The following is a 16,738-nucleotide window of genomic DNA, read 5'->3' on the forward strand; positions in this document are numbered from 1 at the left end:
CACGTGCCAAATTCTCCGTATCTCAAAAAACACCATACAAAGCAAGGTTCAATTTACATCAAAACTTTCATTAAAACTCTCTTTCTTTTCTCTATATATAATGTATACAAAGCAACTACATTAATTAGTATGCACCTCTACCTCTACCTGGCATACCACCACCACCTTGCTGCTGGTCCTGTTGATCATTCTTTATCGTTTCATCAACAGACAACAACAATGTAGCAGCCTCTGTGGCAGACGCAATAGCATTGACCTTGACCAATGCTGGCTCCCAAATAAAACTCTTCATATTATCACCAACATTCTCCAATTGGAAATCAATACCATACCATGTCTCACCTCTGGCATGCGCACTTCTCAACTTGTTCAACAACTCAATCGCATCCAACCCAGCATTCTCACACAATTGTCTAGGAATAACTTCCAAAGCCTTGGCAAATCCACTAATAATCAACTGTTGCTTACCAGCAATTGTCTTGGCATAAGCTCTCAAATACTTTGACAATTCCATCTCTATAGCACCACCCCCTGCAACAACTTGATGATGACTTACAGCTCTCTTGACAATCATTATAGCATCGTGTAAAGACCTCTCAACTTCAGCAATGACTTGCTCAGCACCACCTCTCAAAATCAATGTCGACGTCTTGGCCTCAGGACAACCAGTAAACACATTATACCTCTCACTACCAATTTGCACTTCCTCAAACTTTTTACACGTTCCCAAATCTGCCGCTTGAATATTAGAGCACGTACTTTGCAATCTACCACCCACAGCTTGCAACACCCTCTCCATATCTTCACTAGCAACTCTTCCTGCACAAAAGATATTTCTGTCGGCAAAATACTGCGTAGCAAGATCACCAATAGGCAACTTCGACAATACAATATTGGCACCAGAAGCATATATAGCCTCCAACTTATTCAAAATAATTTGCCATTCAGCATCAACAATAGCCTGGTAGTCCTTAACTTGCTCAACTCTAACCTCAGCATTATCCTTTTCCGCCTTCAACTCCAACTCAACATTCAATGCCAAAATTTTAGGATCATCAAAAGATTTCGGCTGCTGCTCAAATCCTGCATACGAAAATGTCTTTTTGAAAGCAACACCATCAACAAACATTGACTCTTCAAGACCACCACCTGGAACTTTCTTCACACCAATCAATTTCTCATCCAAGTCATTTGGATCAAGACTCAACACAGCATCAACAACCATCTTTGTGAAAAAACTCGAGTTCTGACTAATCAACTTCGACGACATCGCAGTAGTTGCACACTTCTCCAATAACTGTCTAAACTCTTGCTTGTCACCAGTCTTGATATCAACTGCAATCTCCTGAATCTTCTCCATACACAACTCACATGCTTTTCTGTAACCTTTTGTAATCAAGTATGAGCTGATTCCATCTTCAATAAACCCCTTGGCTTCTTTAAGCAATTCTCCAGCCAAAATTGTCACCGAAGTGGTTCCATCACCAACTTCAGCATCCTGTGATCTAGAAATATCCACCAACATCTGTGCTGCAGGGTGCACAATATCGAGAAGTTTCAAAATAGTGGCTCCATCGTTGGAAATAGTGGTTTTACCATTGGACGAGACTATAAGAATATCGGAACCAAAAGGACCCAACGTAGGCTTTAAAGTATCCTGAATCGCTAAGCAGGCATTGATATTAGTGATGATCTGGCCACGACCCTGTGAGGCATCGGTACCCTCTTTCAACACCACAATAGTAGGTGTCTGATTGGAAAATGACATTGTTTTTATAAACAAGTGGTATCAATTGCAGTTTGGGCTCTTTTAGGGATGAAAGATGGTTATAATAGAGTAAAGCTCTATTTGGTGCGATGTCTATATATATATATCTAGATCCTTTATTTCTTTAAAACGGATTGATAGAAGATGTTGGAAGAGTGCGAAAAATTACAATCACATTTGAACATAAACACACGACTAAGATTATATATATGGAGAGAAGTAGAAAGAAGGATCAAGGTATAATGAAAAAAAAAAAAAATTCATTGTGCCAAAGAGAAAGTAAACGAGAGAGAATAGATACGAATCTTGAGAAAGAGAGCATTATCAAAAAATTTTCAAACGACCAAAAGTTGGAAAAATTGGCAACATCGATTTAGATCAAAGGAAAAAAATAATAAAAAAAAAGAAAGAAGAAGAACAAAAAAAATAGACAGTCAAGTACAACTGTTGAACAGCGTTTATTGACTAATTTAATACAACCACAATTGTCAATACCACTATTGCCACCTCACACATCTTCAATATTTCAATGTTTCCATCGCGAATTTCCCGACCAGCTGCCGTTGTACGGCTCAACTTCAACTTGATGCAGACACGAAACCGGTCGAGTCGACAAAAGATCACAATCTCCATGGCCAATGAAGTTAACCTTTCGTCTCGAAGAGTGATGCGTAAGATCCAACAGGGTAAAGCACGTCCCGCAATAATGTACCAGTTTGACACTTTGGTAGAACTAAGTGATGGTTCAGTTATTAAGCGTAGATCACAAGCACCAAAGGATGAAGTCCGTATGATCATGGATCAAAGAAACAATGCTCGTTGGAACCCACACATTCCAGATTTGGACACATCAGACTTGACTGCAGCCGGTAAGATTGGTAAATTCAAGTCTAAGTTTGCAGACTTTACGGGAGAAGAGGTTTCCAAGTCTACAAAGCCAGTAGATGAATTGACTCCAGAGGAAGAAGATGCTATCAAGGAAGAAGAGAAGAAGGCTGCTAAAGCAAGAGATGCAGAGTTGTTTGACTTGATGGGTGAAAATGCCGAAGAAATCACACATGGTAAATTGCACGATCGAAAAGCAGAAAAGAATAGGTTCAAATAGTGAAGGCTACACCAGAAAACAATAGGAAAAAGAGATTCAAAAATTAGTGCAGGAATAGCAAAAAAAGATGAAACTATGTACATATAATGCATTGTAAATAAAACGTACGAATTAGGAAATTAGAATGGTAAGTCCTGTTTATCTATTTGTTTGTCGGTTTGTTCATTTGTTTGTTTGTTTGTTTGTTTGATTTCTTCACTCTTTTGTCTTGTTTTTCTGGCTCTTATTGTAGTAGTCTTGGTTTAAGAACCTGGTGCAAATAATTTGCATTATCAAAAGCTCGCAAGTATTCTATTATAGATGGAAAATCCCAACCCGAACGTCTTAACTCGTCTATGGTCCATTTGAGTGATACTTTGTCCTGGTGATACACTGCTAATCTAGCAAGAATTTTGAGACACTCCACCATGCCTGCAGGAGTAAGATGAAGGAGTTTCACAAAATTGTTTGGTAGATTGTACCGCTCAAGATCTATTTTCAAATAGTATGTATTGGATTTGTAAATCTGCTGGTTTACAGCGCGTACAAACTTGATATAGTATCGGATACCTTGGCGCAAGTTGACTTTGCATATCCTTTTCAAAACTTCAATCGTAAATTGTTCTCGTACATGGTCGTTTGGTGGTAGAACCGAGAACTTGTTATATAAATCATTAAAGAATTTGCAATCTTTGCAAGATGCAACTTTACTAAATATGAATAGATACGCCAATTTGGCTTCATCAAGGTTAAGACTCTTTACCTTTGATTTACATTCGTCAAATTTGCCCTTACTCCACCTCGTTTTGATCAACAATTCATTCTCCTTTGCATTGAGCAGCGAGTGCAGTTTGATTGTATTAACCACTTTTTGTACTGTTTTGTCATCTCCCAAAGCTAAATATCCTTTTAATAAGCCAGTTAGTGATGTTCTACGAAGTGGAGTTTTTAAGTCTTGGACTGTGGTGCGAAACAAGTGATGGTCATGGTCTGCATAAAAAGAAATTTTGAAATCAATCATGTCCAGTGTGTTGAATACTGTAGGTAAGTTCACAAGCAATTCCAACAGTGTTGTCGTGTTATGATGGATCGTAACCAACGCAATCAACAAACTAGAAATTTTTCGAATATTTCTATAAGGAACTTGTGCGCTTAAATGCTTGTAAGTGATATTCCAAACTTCCATTGCTTTAATAGAGTCACCATTGTCGATATTGACACTTAGCATCGACTCAACAACATCTGCCAACTGTTGTGAGCTCAATACTTGCAATGATCCATCCTTCCATAGTTTGAAAAACAAGTAATTTGCAAAATAATTTCCTAATGTAGATGAACTTAGATATAACAAACTCCTGTACAAGTCCTTAGATTCAACAACAGCTTTATCAAAATTATTCAAAAGTTGCAAGATGCAATATGCATTTTGGGGGAAATAACGCACGCTTGCATTACTTGCCACCTGCAATAACAATGGGAAGTGCTTATATACTATTCGAGTACCTTCCTTCCCATCTTTTGCTTTTTCTCTATGAAGATGCAACATAAAGATCGTGGCACTTTCAATCTCTCCCATATCTAGCAAACATTTAACATAGCATTCTTGATAATCTGTAAGTGCCTTTTCATCATATGTACTCCATTCATTAGTAGATAAGTGGTTTTTTCCGATCAAATGGGCTACTGCTTCTCGAATCTTATTAACGTCACCTGCAAGTATTAAATCTCTAAAATCTTTCAAAATGTATTGTCTTGATTCAAAAGACTTGGACAAAAGGGGACCATATAAAGCACTTGATGTGCTTATATCTTCAACACTAGCTGTACTGGGCCGCTCGATATAGTTCGCCAATGTTGGTATCAGTGACTTTGTTGCCATATAGTTATGGCTATGTTTTTGTCTTTTTGCGCTATTGATCTTGTTAAGCCGTCGCAGGTCGGCTATAATCTTATTAAAGCTGCCACATTGATGGATATATCGTCGATATATCAGCAATGACGTTTGAACCCTCCAATTTTGCAGTCCAAAACTCATATCAACTTAATGACCATACCTCTTGGTTCATTTTATACCTTTAGTTCAATAGAAACGAGATTTTGTAACAATTTTTTTATTGTGTGCGGTGCGGTGCATCATCGGGTAATAAAGAAGTTGGAGGAAAAGTAACTAAAAATTAATAAAAAAAAAAAGGTAAGGTAAAAGAAACAAAAATGGTAAAGAACTACATATACAATAACGTGAGGAATAAAAGAGGGGGATTACGCCAGTCAAGAATGAAAGTATGCTTCCCTTTTTAATTTGCCCTAACTTTTTGAGTATTCTATAGTGAGAAATGTCTATCTATTTGTCAACTTTATATACTTTTTAATTTATATTTTTAATTTTTTTCATTTTTATGAATCTTATGTCCATTTGCTTTTAAATTATGTCATGTTCATTCTATTAAAATTTCATACAAAAAAAAAATTGTCGGACCTTGAAATCAATGTTTTTCTTTTTTCTTCTTTTTTCTTCTTTCTTCTTGTTCACATAAACTTACATTCACCCATACCGAATCCATACATCACTTTCTCCACGTGTCGCTTGATCAACGGCCAGTCCTGTCTTCGCTGAACAAACTCGTAAATATCCTCTTGACTGAAAATTCCATTGAACTTTGATAAATCACTAACGAGTTTCCCAATTGCTTTGGAGTCATCTCCACTTATCAAGTACAAATTGCCAATCTTTTTTAATGCCAGGTACAATGGCACAACAAACCTTTTGTTGGTCCTTATATGTTGTACAATAAATTCGTAGTACAAGTTGAGATCTGAAATCAAATTTGTAGCACCCAATACGGATATCGAACGCTTCTTAATGAGCTTTACAACAGTTTGAAAAAAACGCTCTGCAATCTCTTGCTGGAAAACATCAACAACTGACTTATCTGCACTACCAGTAAGCAAATCCATATTCTCCTCTAGAATCTTTGTCGCTTTTTGTGCCGCATCCGTAGGACCAAAATTAGCCATGGTTAATGGTGTGGCACCTTCTGCAGGACAATAATCTGTATCGAGTAAGTACTCTTGAAATGATATCTCGATTTGGTGAACCAATATTTCAATTCCAATATTAAGACCATCTGCTACATTCTTATCAACCAATGCCTCCAATTTCTTTTTGCTTTGCAACGAAGGGTTCAATATACTGTTTTCATTTTTCACCAATTGTTTATGTACAATCTCTTCCTTGTAAAAAATCTCCACCATTTGTATAATAACATCAGCCATATTTATCAAGTCAAAGAACATCACCAAAGGCTCGGCAAATTTCTCGTTATGTTCTGTAGTGTAAGTAGGAGAGTTTGGGTTATAGGTCTGCAAATAAGTGAGAGCCTTGTCAAAACCGGGTCGCAAATGTTCGAGTTCAATCACATCCATCACTTCCATGAAGATGTCTTGCACGGATTGAAAAATATCTGATCTTAAAGACGAGATTGAAAAATCACGAAAGGTCAATAAGCGAGCCAATGCCAGTCTGGCATTGTTTAACAAATCGAGCACCACCTCGGGACTAAAAATCTTGTCAAGGGATTTAATGTTCTCCGACAAAATTTTTGCTTTAGCTTGCATTTCAGATATTTTCTCCTTTGTTGTGTCATCCTTACTCAAACCAAGAGTGAAAACACTCTTGAAACTTGTTAAAAAGTCGTTTTTGGACTCAATCTTGATACTATCCAAAATCCTTGACGAAGTTTCCGCCTCTCGCTTCGTAATGCTCTCATTCCAATCTTCCACTTTTACTTTTGCCAAGGTTTTACATTGCAAAACCTCCTCCCGCATATATTCGGCGGCAAAGGATTCAAACAGCATATCAATAAGTTCCTGAACAAGTTGATGATAAGATTCTCCGCAATTCTCTGATTTTTGCAATTGATCAATAAACGTTGTCCCCAATTCTTGATAAATGAATGGTACAGTTTGCAAATAAAGTCCATATTTTTTCGAAGCTTCGGTCAAGACTAAGATCAATTCAGTTAATTTATTTGAAATCAATTCTTCACATACCTTGTACATCATCGGTACCGATTGAGGAAATATCAAATCAATAATCGCACATTGTTCGTTGAACACATTCGCGAGCTTATCAAAAAACTTGCCAAATGCTTCCAAATCTAATTGCTCATCTTTGAAAAATTGCTCAACTTCATTGGGTGTCAAGCTGAATTTCTCTTCATCGCCATCAAAAATGCTCTTTTGCAAAAAAAAATCAATTAGTGTTTGCAGATTTTTCAACGACACCAAAATCATAACAAACTGTCTTGTCTTTTCATAATCTTCCAAGTCAAAATGGATCTCCAACTCTCTCAATAGCGCATTTTCAAATATTTCAAAGAGTTCTGAGAGTTTTTCGTGACCAATAGCTCTCGAGTCCTCAATATAGTCAATTCGATTATATGCCATCATGTTGGTTAGTAGTTTAGCTTGCTCCTCCGGAGTCTGGTACTCTTTGAAAATTCGCAACTTATCATAGCTCTTGTTACCAACAATGTCATAGTAAAATGGTGCTAAACATTTGTGGATTTTGAGCACTTGGTACCGAGCATTTTTCGGCGACCGATATACATAGTCCAAGCACCTCAATGGATCGTCCAAGTAATCCATTTTCTGGTTTTTTTGCTTAATAACCTCCTTTGTAAGTGGTTTTGCCGAGCTCCAAGCTCCAAGAGCTTTGAGCAAAGAAACCCATAGTTTAGGATCACTGGCTGCCTCAAAAGTGTTTCTCGATACCAAGCTGAACGATAAGAGATCCTTGACTGGTAAATAGCCAGCAATTCTTCGTGCTATCGGTAGTGGTATCTTGTCCTTATTGTACACATCTATATCTGAGTTCCACAACACCTGAGCCATGACACTAGTTTTTGTGTATGTGGGGGCATACTTGAGGGTTTTCAATACAAGAATGGGTAATTTTTCGTGAGAAAATCGCGATTATTAAAACCTGCTCAAATTTTACATTTTTTAATAAAAAAAAGAAAAAAAAATAAAAAATAAAAAATAAAAAAAAATATTAATGAACTGGGTATGTGTGACAATGAGTTGGAGAGAAAAAAAAAAAAAATCTAAAAAGAATTTGCAGCTTTATGAAATCGATCAAATCTTGAACATAACTTTCCATCGAACTTACTTTGTCATCTCACTTCCACTATCTTATTCTTTTTGCTCCTTTTGTCCCCCTTTTACCCCCTTCCCATCCCCTCCACAAAGTAATGCGATCCATATAGTAATGCTACGATGTTTGAGATGCAAAAATATAACCCAGAACACGAGTTTACCAGTACACTTCTACCAGGCCTACCGACGAGTCTCTGGAAAACCAACTACGTTTTTCGACCGAAATGTAAAGTCATCACTACCACAGAAAATAGCAACCTACATCAACGACAAGATCACGTCACTGTATGACCATATAATAAATGAACCAGTACAGGATCTAATAGACAGAGTACCCAATTTGCATAACGACCTTCGACGAGCAGCGGATACGGAGAATAAACTTTCCACCATCCTTTCATATGACCCTACTCAAATTGATCCGCAACTATATTACCATTTTTATGAGCCACCAGCAAGCGCATCTACTGAAAGATTACTTTTGAAACGATTGTTGTTTCATCAGCACTATGCCAGTTGTTGGGCATTGTTTATGGGCAACTCGCTTACGGATTTAGATGAGTTTCTAAGAAATGTGCGACGATATTTATCAGTAATGGAGAATGACTTTGCAATTTTAGATTTCGTTATTCAGATGCCCGAATTGGATGGAAGAGATAGCTACAGGAAGTATATTTACAATGCACTTTATGAAGTGTTCGATATTGACGCTGAATTTGTGCATCAGAAATCAAAGGAGATTGCAAACCTCTCATCGATTGCAGCGGTCTATTCATTCGCCAAAGATGATTTTATTTCGCAAACTTTATGTCTCAAAAGAATCATACAAATAATTTATGGCGAAGAAAATGGAAATGATGCCTCTAAATATGAAATAGTGAATCAGTTACTCAAGTTTCCCCAAATTATTCGACGGCCGGGATGGTTGACATCAGTGTTCCCAAGATTTGAAATGCAACTGACTTTGAATGGAAACGATATTCCATTGGAGATTGAAGTTTTTACTGGGGCAGTAGAAGAATTGCTTACAAAAAAGCAATTGTGTGTCAACTTGAACAATGCGGATGTAATATATATGTTGCATTCACAAGTTGACACATTTACAATTTTTCTGGCATATCGATTGGGTAGATCACATGAGCGTATATCCAATTATCTTATACAGAAACTTCTCGATGAAGAAACTAGACTTGGAGATGAAACTTACCAAAACTCCACTACCAATTTTCATAAATTTAGAGCCGCATTTTGGCACTGTGCCCAAGACTTGGAAAGACCGTTGCTTGTCAAGTGCATGGACTATCTATTACCTCTTGAAACAAACTTTACCGGATTATTCAGTCATCTCAACGAAGAAGATCAATGCGACTTGGCATTGTCTTACAAGAACTATACCCCTGCACAACGAGTGAGTCTTATTGAACATTTTCACCGCAATCGGCTGTTAGCAAGACAATTGATCAAATCATTGAGCGTATCTGACGACGTGACACTAAAAGACTTGAAAAATTTAGCACGCGCTAATATCACTACTCGCAAAACGCTTCTTGAAATTCACAGAAGTGTGCTTGTTAGAGCCCATACCATTGACGGCGAAATTTTGTTAAGCATTGTAAATAAACTATTAGCACTGATTTTCAAGGAACCGGGAAATTTCCAACACCTATACTACGAGCTCGATAAAAAGTACAAAAAACTGTTTCACAATTCATTTAGGGAATTTGCTCAAGCAATCTCAATATTGCCACCTAATAAACTTGCCCAGACCATGGATGTTCTCTACGAGTCCATACAATCTGATAGTTTCCGTTTTGGCAATGATGAGTTTGCCAAAACGTACATATTCAAAACAATATCGTATGACGTTTACAGATTTGTTGCACGTTTAGAGAACGGCGTTTCGACCCTATGTGACACTATGGAGATGCTTCAGGGTCCAAAAATGTGGATCAAATACTGGTTAGTCAAAAGTTTAGTGAGAAGCGATTATTCTAATGCTTTCCAATTGCTCAATTACTACCACGAAACACCCACTGAATTGACTGGATACTTTGACGCAATAGTGACTGGTATTATGAGAAACAGAATTCAATACAGTGTTGATGAAAAGATTTCTATATTGAATGATTTTTTGAAAAAAGCGAAAGAATCGGGATTTGCTTATAAAATTGGTATGAGGTCGTGTTATGAAATTTTCAATGCTATCAAAGAAGGTTCGAGGCATGGAGAGTTAGACCCAGAAACTATAACCTGGTTGAATGGGTTTGGAGAGAAAAACCGTCATATGAGAAGTTTGATTCAATTCATGGATAATCGAAAACCGCGCAAAAAGAGGTGATTATTTTCATAATTCACAAACATTGAGGATTAAGAGAAACTGTTAAAGCGAGTGGTTAATCAAGTAGTAATACTGCTTACACCAATATGACAAATTATGTTTATAGACGTATTTTAATACAAAACTTCAGATAGTTTAGATACTCTTGATAATATTTGCCTTTTAACCGTTGCGACAAATGGACGAAACCTTCAAAAGACTTAATATAAGAAAGCAAAAAAATTATAAAAGAAAGAATAGAACTTACAAATATCTTGTACTTCATCACCCATAATTTTACCACGAAAAAAAAAAGCATTACAGTATAATATTTATATATATTTTATGGCAAACCTGGCCCCTTTCTAAATTTCTATTTATCTTTCTTTACTAATTGTCTTTTTTTTTCTGTTTGTTTGTTTTTTTCTTTTTCGTCATCTACATGTAAATGATGCACAAGCCACCTATCATACCACTCTCCAAACAAACATTTTTGTTTTGTTTTGTTTGTTTTTTTCTCTCTCTGTCCCTATGCAAAGATTCCTTGGGTGATCAACTGGAACTGATCATACCATCTCGTGTAAAGACTATTCAAACTCTTATTTATAAGATACGTCTCTGCAAAAGCATCAAGGTCGTCATCAGATAACTGTAGTTGAAGTCTTTGTTTCAACAATACACTTGTGTTATCTCCATTATTGAAACATGGTAAATTTGAATCCTTCTGCATTAGTTCAACAATACTCACAATCTGTGTCCATTCTTTCCTCAAAACACGGAAACAATCTTTGAATACACTAACAAATGTTTGATAATGTTCAGACTCCATACCTCCCAACAAATCAATGTATTCTGTGGTGAGTTTGAATGGTGCCGCTTCAAACCCGATATTTGAGCCTGGCGAATTACCCAAAAGAAAACCAAAATCGATATGAATGATGTGGCCTTCGTGGTCAATCATTATATTACCATTGTGACGATCTTTGATTTGCAAAACATAGCAAATAACAGAGTACGACGCAAGACTCGTTGCAAAATTTCCTTGGGCACGTCTATACGCACGACTCGAAGGTGGGCCAAAGAGTTTTTCAAAATAATCACGAAGCGTAAAGATTCTACCCTTGGAATTCTCGCCACTTGCTATAGATAGTTCAGTTAACGATTTCTTTATCGAATGAATTGACATTGAGTTTGTGATTGTCTCAACTAGGCCCGCATTGGCACTTGTAATGAGAATTTTCATCTTTTTGGTCCAGAAATGGATACCATACTTTTTCCATATATTGGAGATCAAAATTATCAACTGACATGCAAATGCCTCCTGTGGCAAGTCATCTCCATTCTTAACAATAACACTGCATAGTTCCCAGTTCTTCAAGTGGCCATAGGCACTTGCCTTTCTAATACGCCGTTTCTTGGCCTCCCAATCCTCACCAATTTTGAAATCATTTTCAAGTTTCCTTTGGCCTGCACCTTGTTCATCTGTTCTCAACTCCTTCATTTTCTCATAGTCAATACTTTCAAAACGGTCCTGAAGTGAAATCATTGAATCAATAATACGAGTTTTTATCGAAAGAAATTGTTGCGAGTTGGCCTGTCCTGAGTTCTCAAGTTGCTGAAGCATAAGTGATGCAATCCGCATTTGGTCAGCAAGGTACAGTGTTGTATCTGCCGCGTTTAAGGACTGTGGGGCAGCGGGTAAAGATCCAGACGCAATTGAATTACTGCCTCCGGGTGAAAAATTGCCCGATTGCGAACGACTACGATTCCCACTTATGACATGGGAATCAATAATTGATAACTCGCCCAAATCGGTTTCATCCAAGGGCAAAAATTTGCCATCATCACCACCAACACCAGCAATGAAAGAGCTTTGTGCATCTGAGGTTATTGATTCCTGATCAAAGTTATTGCTGTTATTAATAGTGTTGTTACTATTAATATTATTGATATTATTACCATTATCAATAGTCGTGTTGGCGGAAATATCTGGACTATTTTTACTTTCTCGTGATTGCAATTTCTCAGTGATCAATTTTTGATTATACTCGGTAAACGGGTTGAAATCAAATTCATCACTCAAGTACTCTATCAAAAGCAAATATGGGACACGTTCAGCAGAGTTCAAGACACACGCCTCGTTGATATTCAATCTCAAAATCTTGTGGAATTTTTTATTTCTATTGCTTGTATGAGGTAACAATTGCGGTATATCGATTTCCGAAGGCAAAATCGTATCGTTCAAAATTGACAACTCTGCCCTTAATGCAGAAACGCGTGCTGCCTTGGGTACCAGAGATAACCTCATCGAGATATCCTGTAGTGACATCATAAACTCTGTTTGCTTTTTCGAATAGTTCACTCTAAGTATTTTTAGTAATTCCTGGTATGACTTGTTTGCAATTGCTGCTCTGCGTGGCCAACCCTTCGCCAGGTACGAGTCTGCAGAATATCTCACTTGGTTTACCAAATATTCAGACTCGGTCACTGGCAATTCAGGTCGCGACATGCTTCGTGTAAGATCAGGAAGAGATTGTGTTTGAACCTGCGAAGGACGATCAAGTCCACTTTGAGAATTAAGGGCTGCAGCCGCACCAGAGGTCCCAGAGGTCCCAGAAATACCAGAAATACCAGAAGCACCGACACCGCCAAGACCTGCACCAGGTATTGACGAATGCAGATGCATAGCTTTGAGCGAGCGTCGTTTCTTCAATTTAATTGCAGTATTAATTTTAATCTGATCTTCGGCGATGGAAAATGCATGGTTTAGCGTTGAACTTCTAGGTCTATTGGATCTGGTATCTTCTTCATCCGTACCAACGCCTGTCTCCTCGGAATCATCCAGCAGATACTGGTTTGCCAATCGACGACTATTTGCCAATATCTCTTTCCCACTCAATACCGGCGAGGAGGATGAAGAGGATATTTGTATAGCCTCTTGGAGATCTTCCTTTGACAAGTTATCGCCAATAGCTTCTAAAGTTGATGTTGCTTGGTTTTTCATTGTCAAGTTCTTTGTAAGGGTCTTTTGGAAGTTTGCCAACTTGAATACAAGCGACCGCTGTTGTTTGCCCTGCGACTTGATCATTTTAGATATATAATTATTCAACGATGGCGTGGCAAATGACGAAGCCACTGCTCCACACAAAACTAATGCAGGCAATGGGTTTTCCCGAAACTTGGGCTCTTTAACACTTGGAATGTCATAATTGAACAAAATATCCTGGAGTTTATTGATCAAATTCCGAACAATCTGGAAAGCATATGATGTCGGCTCGTTACGCAACTCAAAAAGAAATGCTTGTAGGACCCAAAACACAGTCAAGCTAAAGTGCGGGTATGATGCACAGTGGTCTAGTAGAAACTCTTCTAAGGCTACTGAGTCAGTCTCAAACATAACCAAGAGCTGGACGAATTGCGGAATGAAGAATTCAACCTCTTCATATGGGTATGAGTATAGCCTATTCACTAGTGCATGCAGCAATCCAATATTGGAGCAATGGATCCGCAATAGGTCAATACATTGTAGTAGAGACAAGTCTGGTGAATTGATTTTCTCTCTAACGTTGTTTATGCCATCCATTTCATTTCATGTGCTTGAGTCAGTATCAGTGTCTGTATTTATGGTAATTGATAATAGTATAAAAATCCAATCAAATGAATAAATGGAATACAAAAAAAAAAAAATAAGGAAGGAGAAGAAGAAGCTGAAAGTGGCTTTAAAAAAAATTACTTGTTGATGTTCGGGATCAGTATTCTACTTTTTTTTATTATTTTTGGCTTTTGGCGAGGGTGTTGGATCTCTGTCGGGTTGAAATTTTCAAAATCAACGCCGCGGGAAATTTTGTATGTGTACGTTTTTGTGTGTGTGTGTGGTGTGTGTGTGTGTGTGTGTGTCTAAGTCTGTGTGTGACTGTATGTCTATGTATATGTGTTTGTCCGAGCAAATTAGACTACTAACCAACCTTTACCCACCCCCCTTTCTCCACAAACATTACCTTCAACATTAATCGCCAAATCAATGAATGATTTCTACAATTTACTCGTTAAACTTAAATTTGGTGCTTTCGATTTTTTTTTACTTTTTTCGCCTTCTCGTTACTCTTTTGAACTACTCCTCCCTTATACTATAGAGTACATCAATTAAAATTTATTCATCTATAGACTATTTCAAGTTCAAATAAATAAATATGTGCTATATAATTATAATTAGTCTAAACAAAAGAAGTAAAATATCTAAGAAAAAATAACAACTGCAATGAGTATAATTGCAAAAAACAAGAATATGATAATGATCAAAAATAAAAAAAAAATTGAAATAGACAACAACAACAACAACAAAACAAAAAAAATTCAAAATTACCACCCATAAGTCTATCATGGTGTGCATCTTTTTTACCAACCAAACACATATGTCTTTTCCCTTTATTTTTTGTTTTCAGGTATACGACATTTGGTTTTCAGCCTTTGGTGCTACTAATCTCCTTTCCCGTCCTGACTCCTTACTGCTTCTTAAATGCTGGGATTTCAAATTTGTCATCATAGTGCTGGCCAGGCAAGATTGGGGCAACACTAAGCATCTCATCAGTCAAAACATTTGAAGGCTCAGAAAGCTCCAATGGTTTATAAATGATATATTCCAAGTCATTCATGTCTTGCTTACCTGCATCAACAGGTTTGAAAAACCTAGGGTGAAATTCAACTCCATCTTCCAATCTCTTCTTTGCCATTTCTCTTTGTTCATTTTCAACTTTAAACTTCTCCTCGGTGGCTGTGGTCTGATCCTTTTTGGCCAATGCATCAGTAGTGGGCTTCCATAATTTTCGTGATTCGAATGCTGCTTGCTCATTCAATGGTCTAACCAGTGGTTTCACCCTGAGGGTCTTTGCAGTATCAAACAAAACCTCCTTTTTGCCTGTTTTGACATTCTTAATGTACATCACTTCATTCCATTTTCCTGATAAATGATACAAATCCTCTAAAGTTGTAGAGTCTTTAATTGTTCCTTCAATGGCGTCGTAAGTTCCGCCAATAAATCCCTTAGTCTTGAATTCTATGTCTGCTTCAAATCCATTCTTCTCACAGCGTACAACCATATGGTCTCCGAGTTCAGTTCTCATCTTTCCAAATAAAATTCCTCTACAGTATACGTTTGGCTGGTTCATTACATATTGTTCATCACCAAATTTGCCCAAGGTGACATAACCCCATCCTTCCATAATTGCTGCTGAGGAGTTACCCAAAAATCTGGATTTGGGGATAACTGTTCCGTCAACTCTGATTTTTTCTTCGGGAGCCAAATAAAAGTAGGATGATTTAGGTGGGTGGTGAGATGTTTGTTCTGATAAATAGTAAGCTTTACCCTCGCCTTCGGGCAACTTGTCCCAAAAGCATGTGAAAAACTCTCCAAGCACGGGGTTCAATGGTTTCTTTACAGCCTTTGGTGCAATGTGCCAGGATGCCAAGTACCATTTCAAAATGTTTACAAATCGTAGTAATGGGTCCTGAGTACGATTGGCCTCCATCAACAAGTTTGGGATCTGGAAGAAGTTGGTGATTCTCTCCAACATTGATTTTCTTTCCAAGATAAATGTCGGTAAAGTAATTCTCGTCAAGTCCATTCCTGGTCTCAATTGCGAAATGATTTCCATCAAGATGGATCTTGCTTGATCATCATCCTCGCCAGACTCATTTTCAGAGTCCAGAAATTGTTCACTGGTATCTGCTTGAAGTTGTTGTTGTTGGTGATGATTAGTGGGGGAGGCGGGAGTTGCAGATTCGTCGTGAGACCGTAATTTCAACTTGTCAAGCTTTGATGTCAATCCCATCTTCAATTGAAATCTGTATTTACGTAAAGTGAAGTGAAGTGAAGTGAAAAGTGGAGATGAAATAAGAAGGAGTGGGGGGGAGGGAGTGGAAATTAGCAAAATTTGAAATAATATAGATATATAATGGAGGGAGGTGGTGTCGGTTTTTCAAATTGTTTTCTTGTTGCCTTTTCCTATATCTGGAATGAATGTGAAAGAGTAAAAGTATATGCAAAGCTTGAATGTATAATTTCGAAAAAGGGGTTTGCTTGGTGGTGGGGGCTTTTAAATTTTCTTTTGTTTTTCTTCTCTTCTGTGTAACTAATGAGCAATTTTACGTGTGCGCACGACGTTAGTGTTGGGAAGCGTGGGATTTGGAACTTTGGAACTTTAGAACTTTGAAAGTGGAACCTGATAGTCGGAATTGCAACTGAATTCGAGATTTTAATTGTGATGTTCCCGATGGCAAAAAATGAAAAGAGGGGTGGAAAAATCTAATGGAAGAATCAAGGAGAAGAAAAAGAGAACGCAAAGAGAAGACGAAGAAGAAGAAGCAAGAAAAGAAAGAGGGGATAGACCAGAATGCAAGGTCAACTGTTACAACT

The 16,738-nt window shown here is 37.5% G+C and overlaps 7 protein-coding genes across 7 annotated transcripts; 2 read left to right on the plus strand and 5 right to left on the minus strand. All coding sequences in view use genetic code 12, as the record gives it.

Annotated features, from left to right (window-relative positions):
- Positions 1-124: 124 nt before the first annotated feature.
- Positions 125-1,768, minus strand: CCT7 (T-complex protein 1 subunit eta; the record flags this gene model as incomplete). The annotated part of the gene is made up of 1 exon (XM_001524666.1): positions 125-1,768. One exon carries the CDS (start codon positions 1,766-1,768, stop codon positions 125-127), a length of 1,644 nt encoding a protein of 547 aa, XP_001524716.1.
- A 529-nt stretch (positions 1,769-2,297) lies between these two features.
- Positions 2,298-2,873, plus strand: MRPL36 (54S ribosomal protein L36, mitochondrial; the record flags this gene model as incomplete). The annotated part of the gene is made up of 1 exon (XM_001524667.2): positions 2,298-2,873. One exon carries the CDS (start codon positions 2,298-2,300, stop codon positions 2,871-2,873), a length of 576 nt encoding a protein of 191 aa, XP_001524717.2.
- A 223-nt stretch (positions 2,874-3,096) lies between these two features.
- On the minus strand, positions 3,097-4,887 carry PVL30_004577 (uncharacterized protein; the record flags this gene model as incomplete). Its single annotated transcript, XM_061119590.1, has 2 exons — positions 3,097-4,793; positions 4,884-4,887. The coding sequence occupies 2 exons, from the start codon at positions 4,885-4,887 to the stop codon at positions 3,097-3,099; spliced, it is 1,701 nt and encodes a 566-aa protein (XP_060975573.1).
- Positions 4,888-5,378: 491 nt separating this feature from the next.
- RCY1 (F-box protein: endocytic membrane traffic, recycling ReCYcling 1) lies at positions 5,379-7,745 on the minus strand (the record flags this gene model as incomplete). Its single annotated transcript, XM_001524669.1, has 1 exon — positions 5,379-7,745. One exon carries the CDS (start codon positions 7,743-7,745, stop codon positions 5,379-5,381), a length of 2,367 nt encoding a protein of 788 aa, XP_001524719.2.
- Positions 7,746-8,121: 376 nt separating this feature from the next.
- PVL30_004579 (uncharacterized protein) lies at positions 8,122-10,347 on the plus strand (the record flags this gene model as incomplete). Its single annotated transcript, XM_001524670.2, has 1 exon — positions 8,122-10,347. The coding sequence occupies one exon, from the start codon at positions 8,122-8,124 to the stop codon at positions 10,345-10,347; it is 2,226 nt and encodes a 741-aa protein (XP_001524720.2).
- A 508-nt stretch (positions 10,348-10,855) lies between these two features.
- Positions 10,856-13,909, minus strand: PIK1 (Phosphatidylinositol 4-kinase pik1alpha (PI4-kinase)(PtdIns-4-kinase); the record flags this gene model as incomplete). The annotated part of the gene is made up of 1 exon (XM_001524671.1): positions 10,856-13,909. One exon carries the CDS (start codon positions 13,907-13,909, stop codon positions 10,856-10,858), a length of 3,054 nt encoding a protein of 1,017 aa, XP_001524721.2.
- A 919-nt stretch (positions 13,910-14,828) lies between these two features.
- OSH6 (Oxysterol-binding protein OBPa) lies at positions 14,829-16,154 on the minus strand (the record flags this gene model as incomplete). Its single annotated transcript, XM_001524672.1, has 1 exon — positions 14,829-16,154. One exon carries the CDS (start codon positions 16,152-16,154, stop codon positions 14,829-14,831), a length of 1,326 nt encoding a protein of 441 aa, XP_001524722.2.
- Positions 16,155-16,738: the final 584 nt, after the last annotated feature.

The sequence above is a fragment of the Lodderomyces elongisporus genome, chromosome 6, assembly GCF_030384665.1.
Source record: "Lodderomyces elongisporus chromosome 6, complete sequence".
NCBI lineage: Eukaryota > Fungi > Ascomycota > Pichiomycetes > Serinales > Debaryomycetaceae > Lodderomyces > Lodderomyces elongisporus.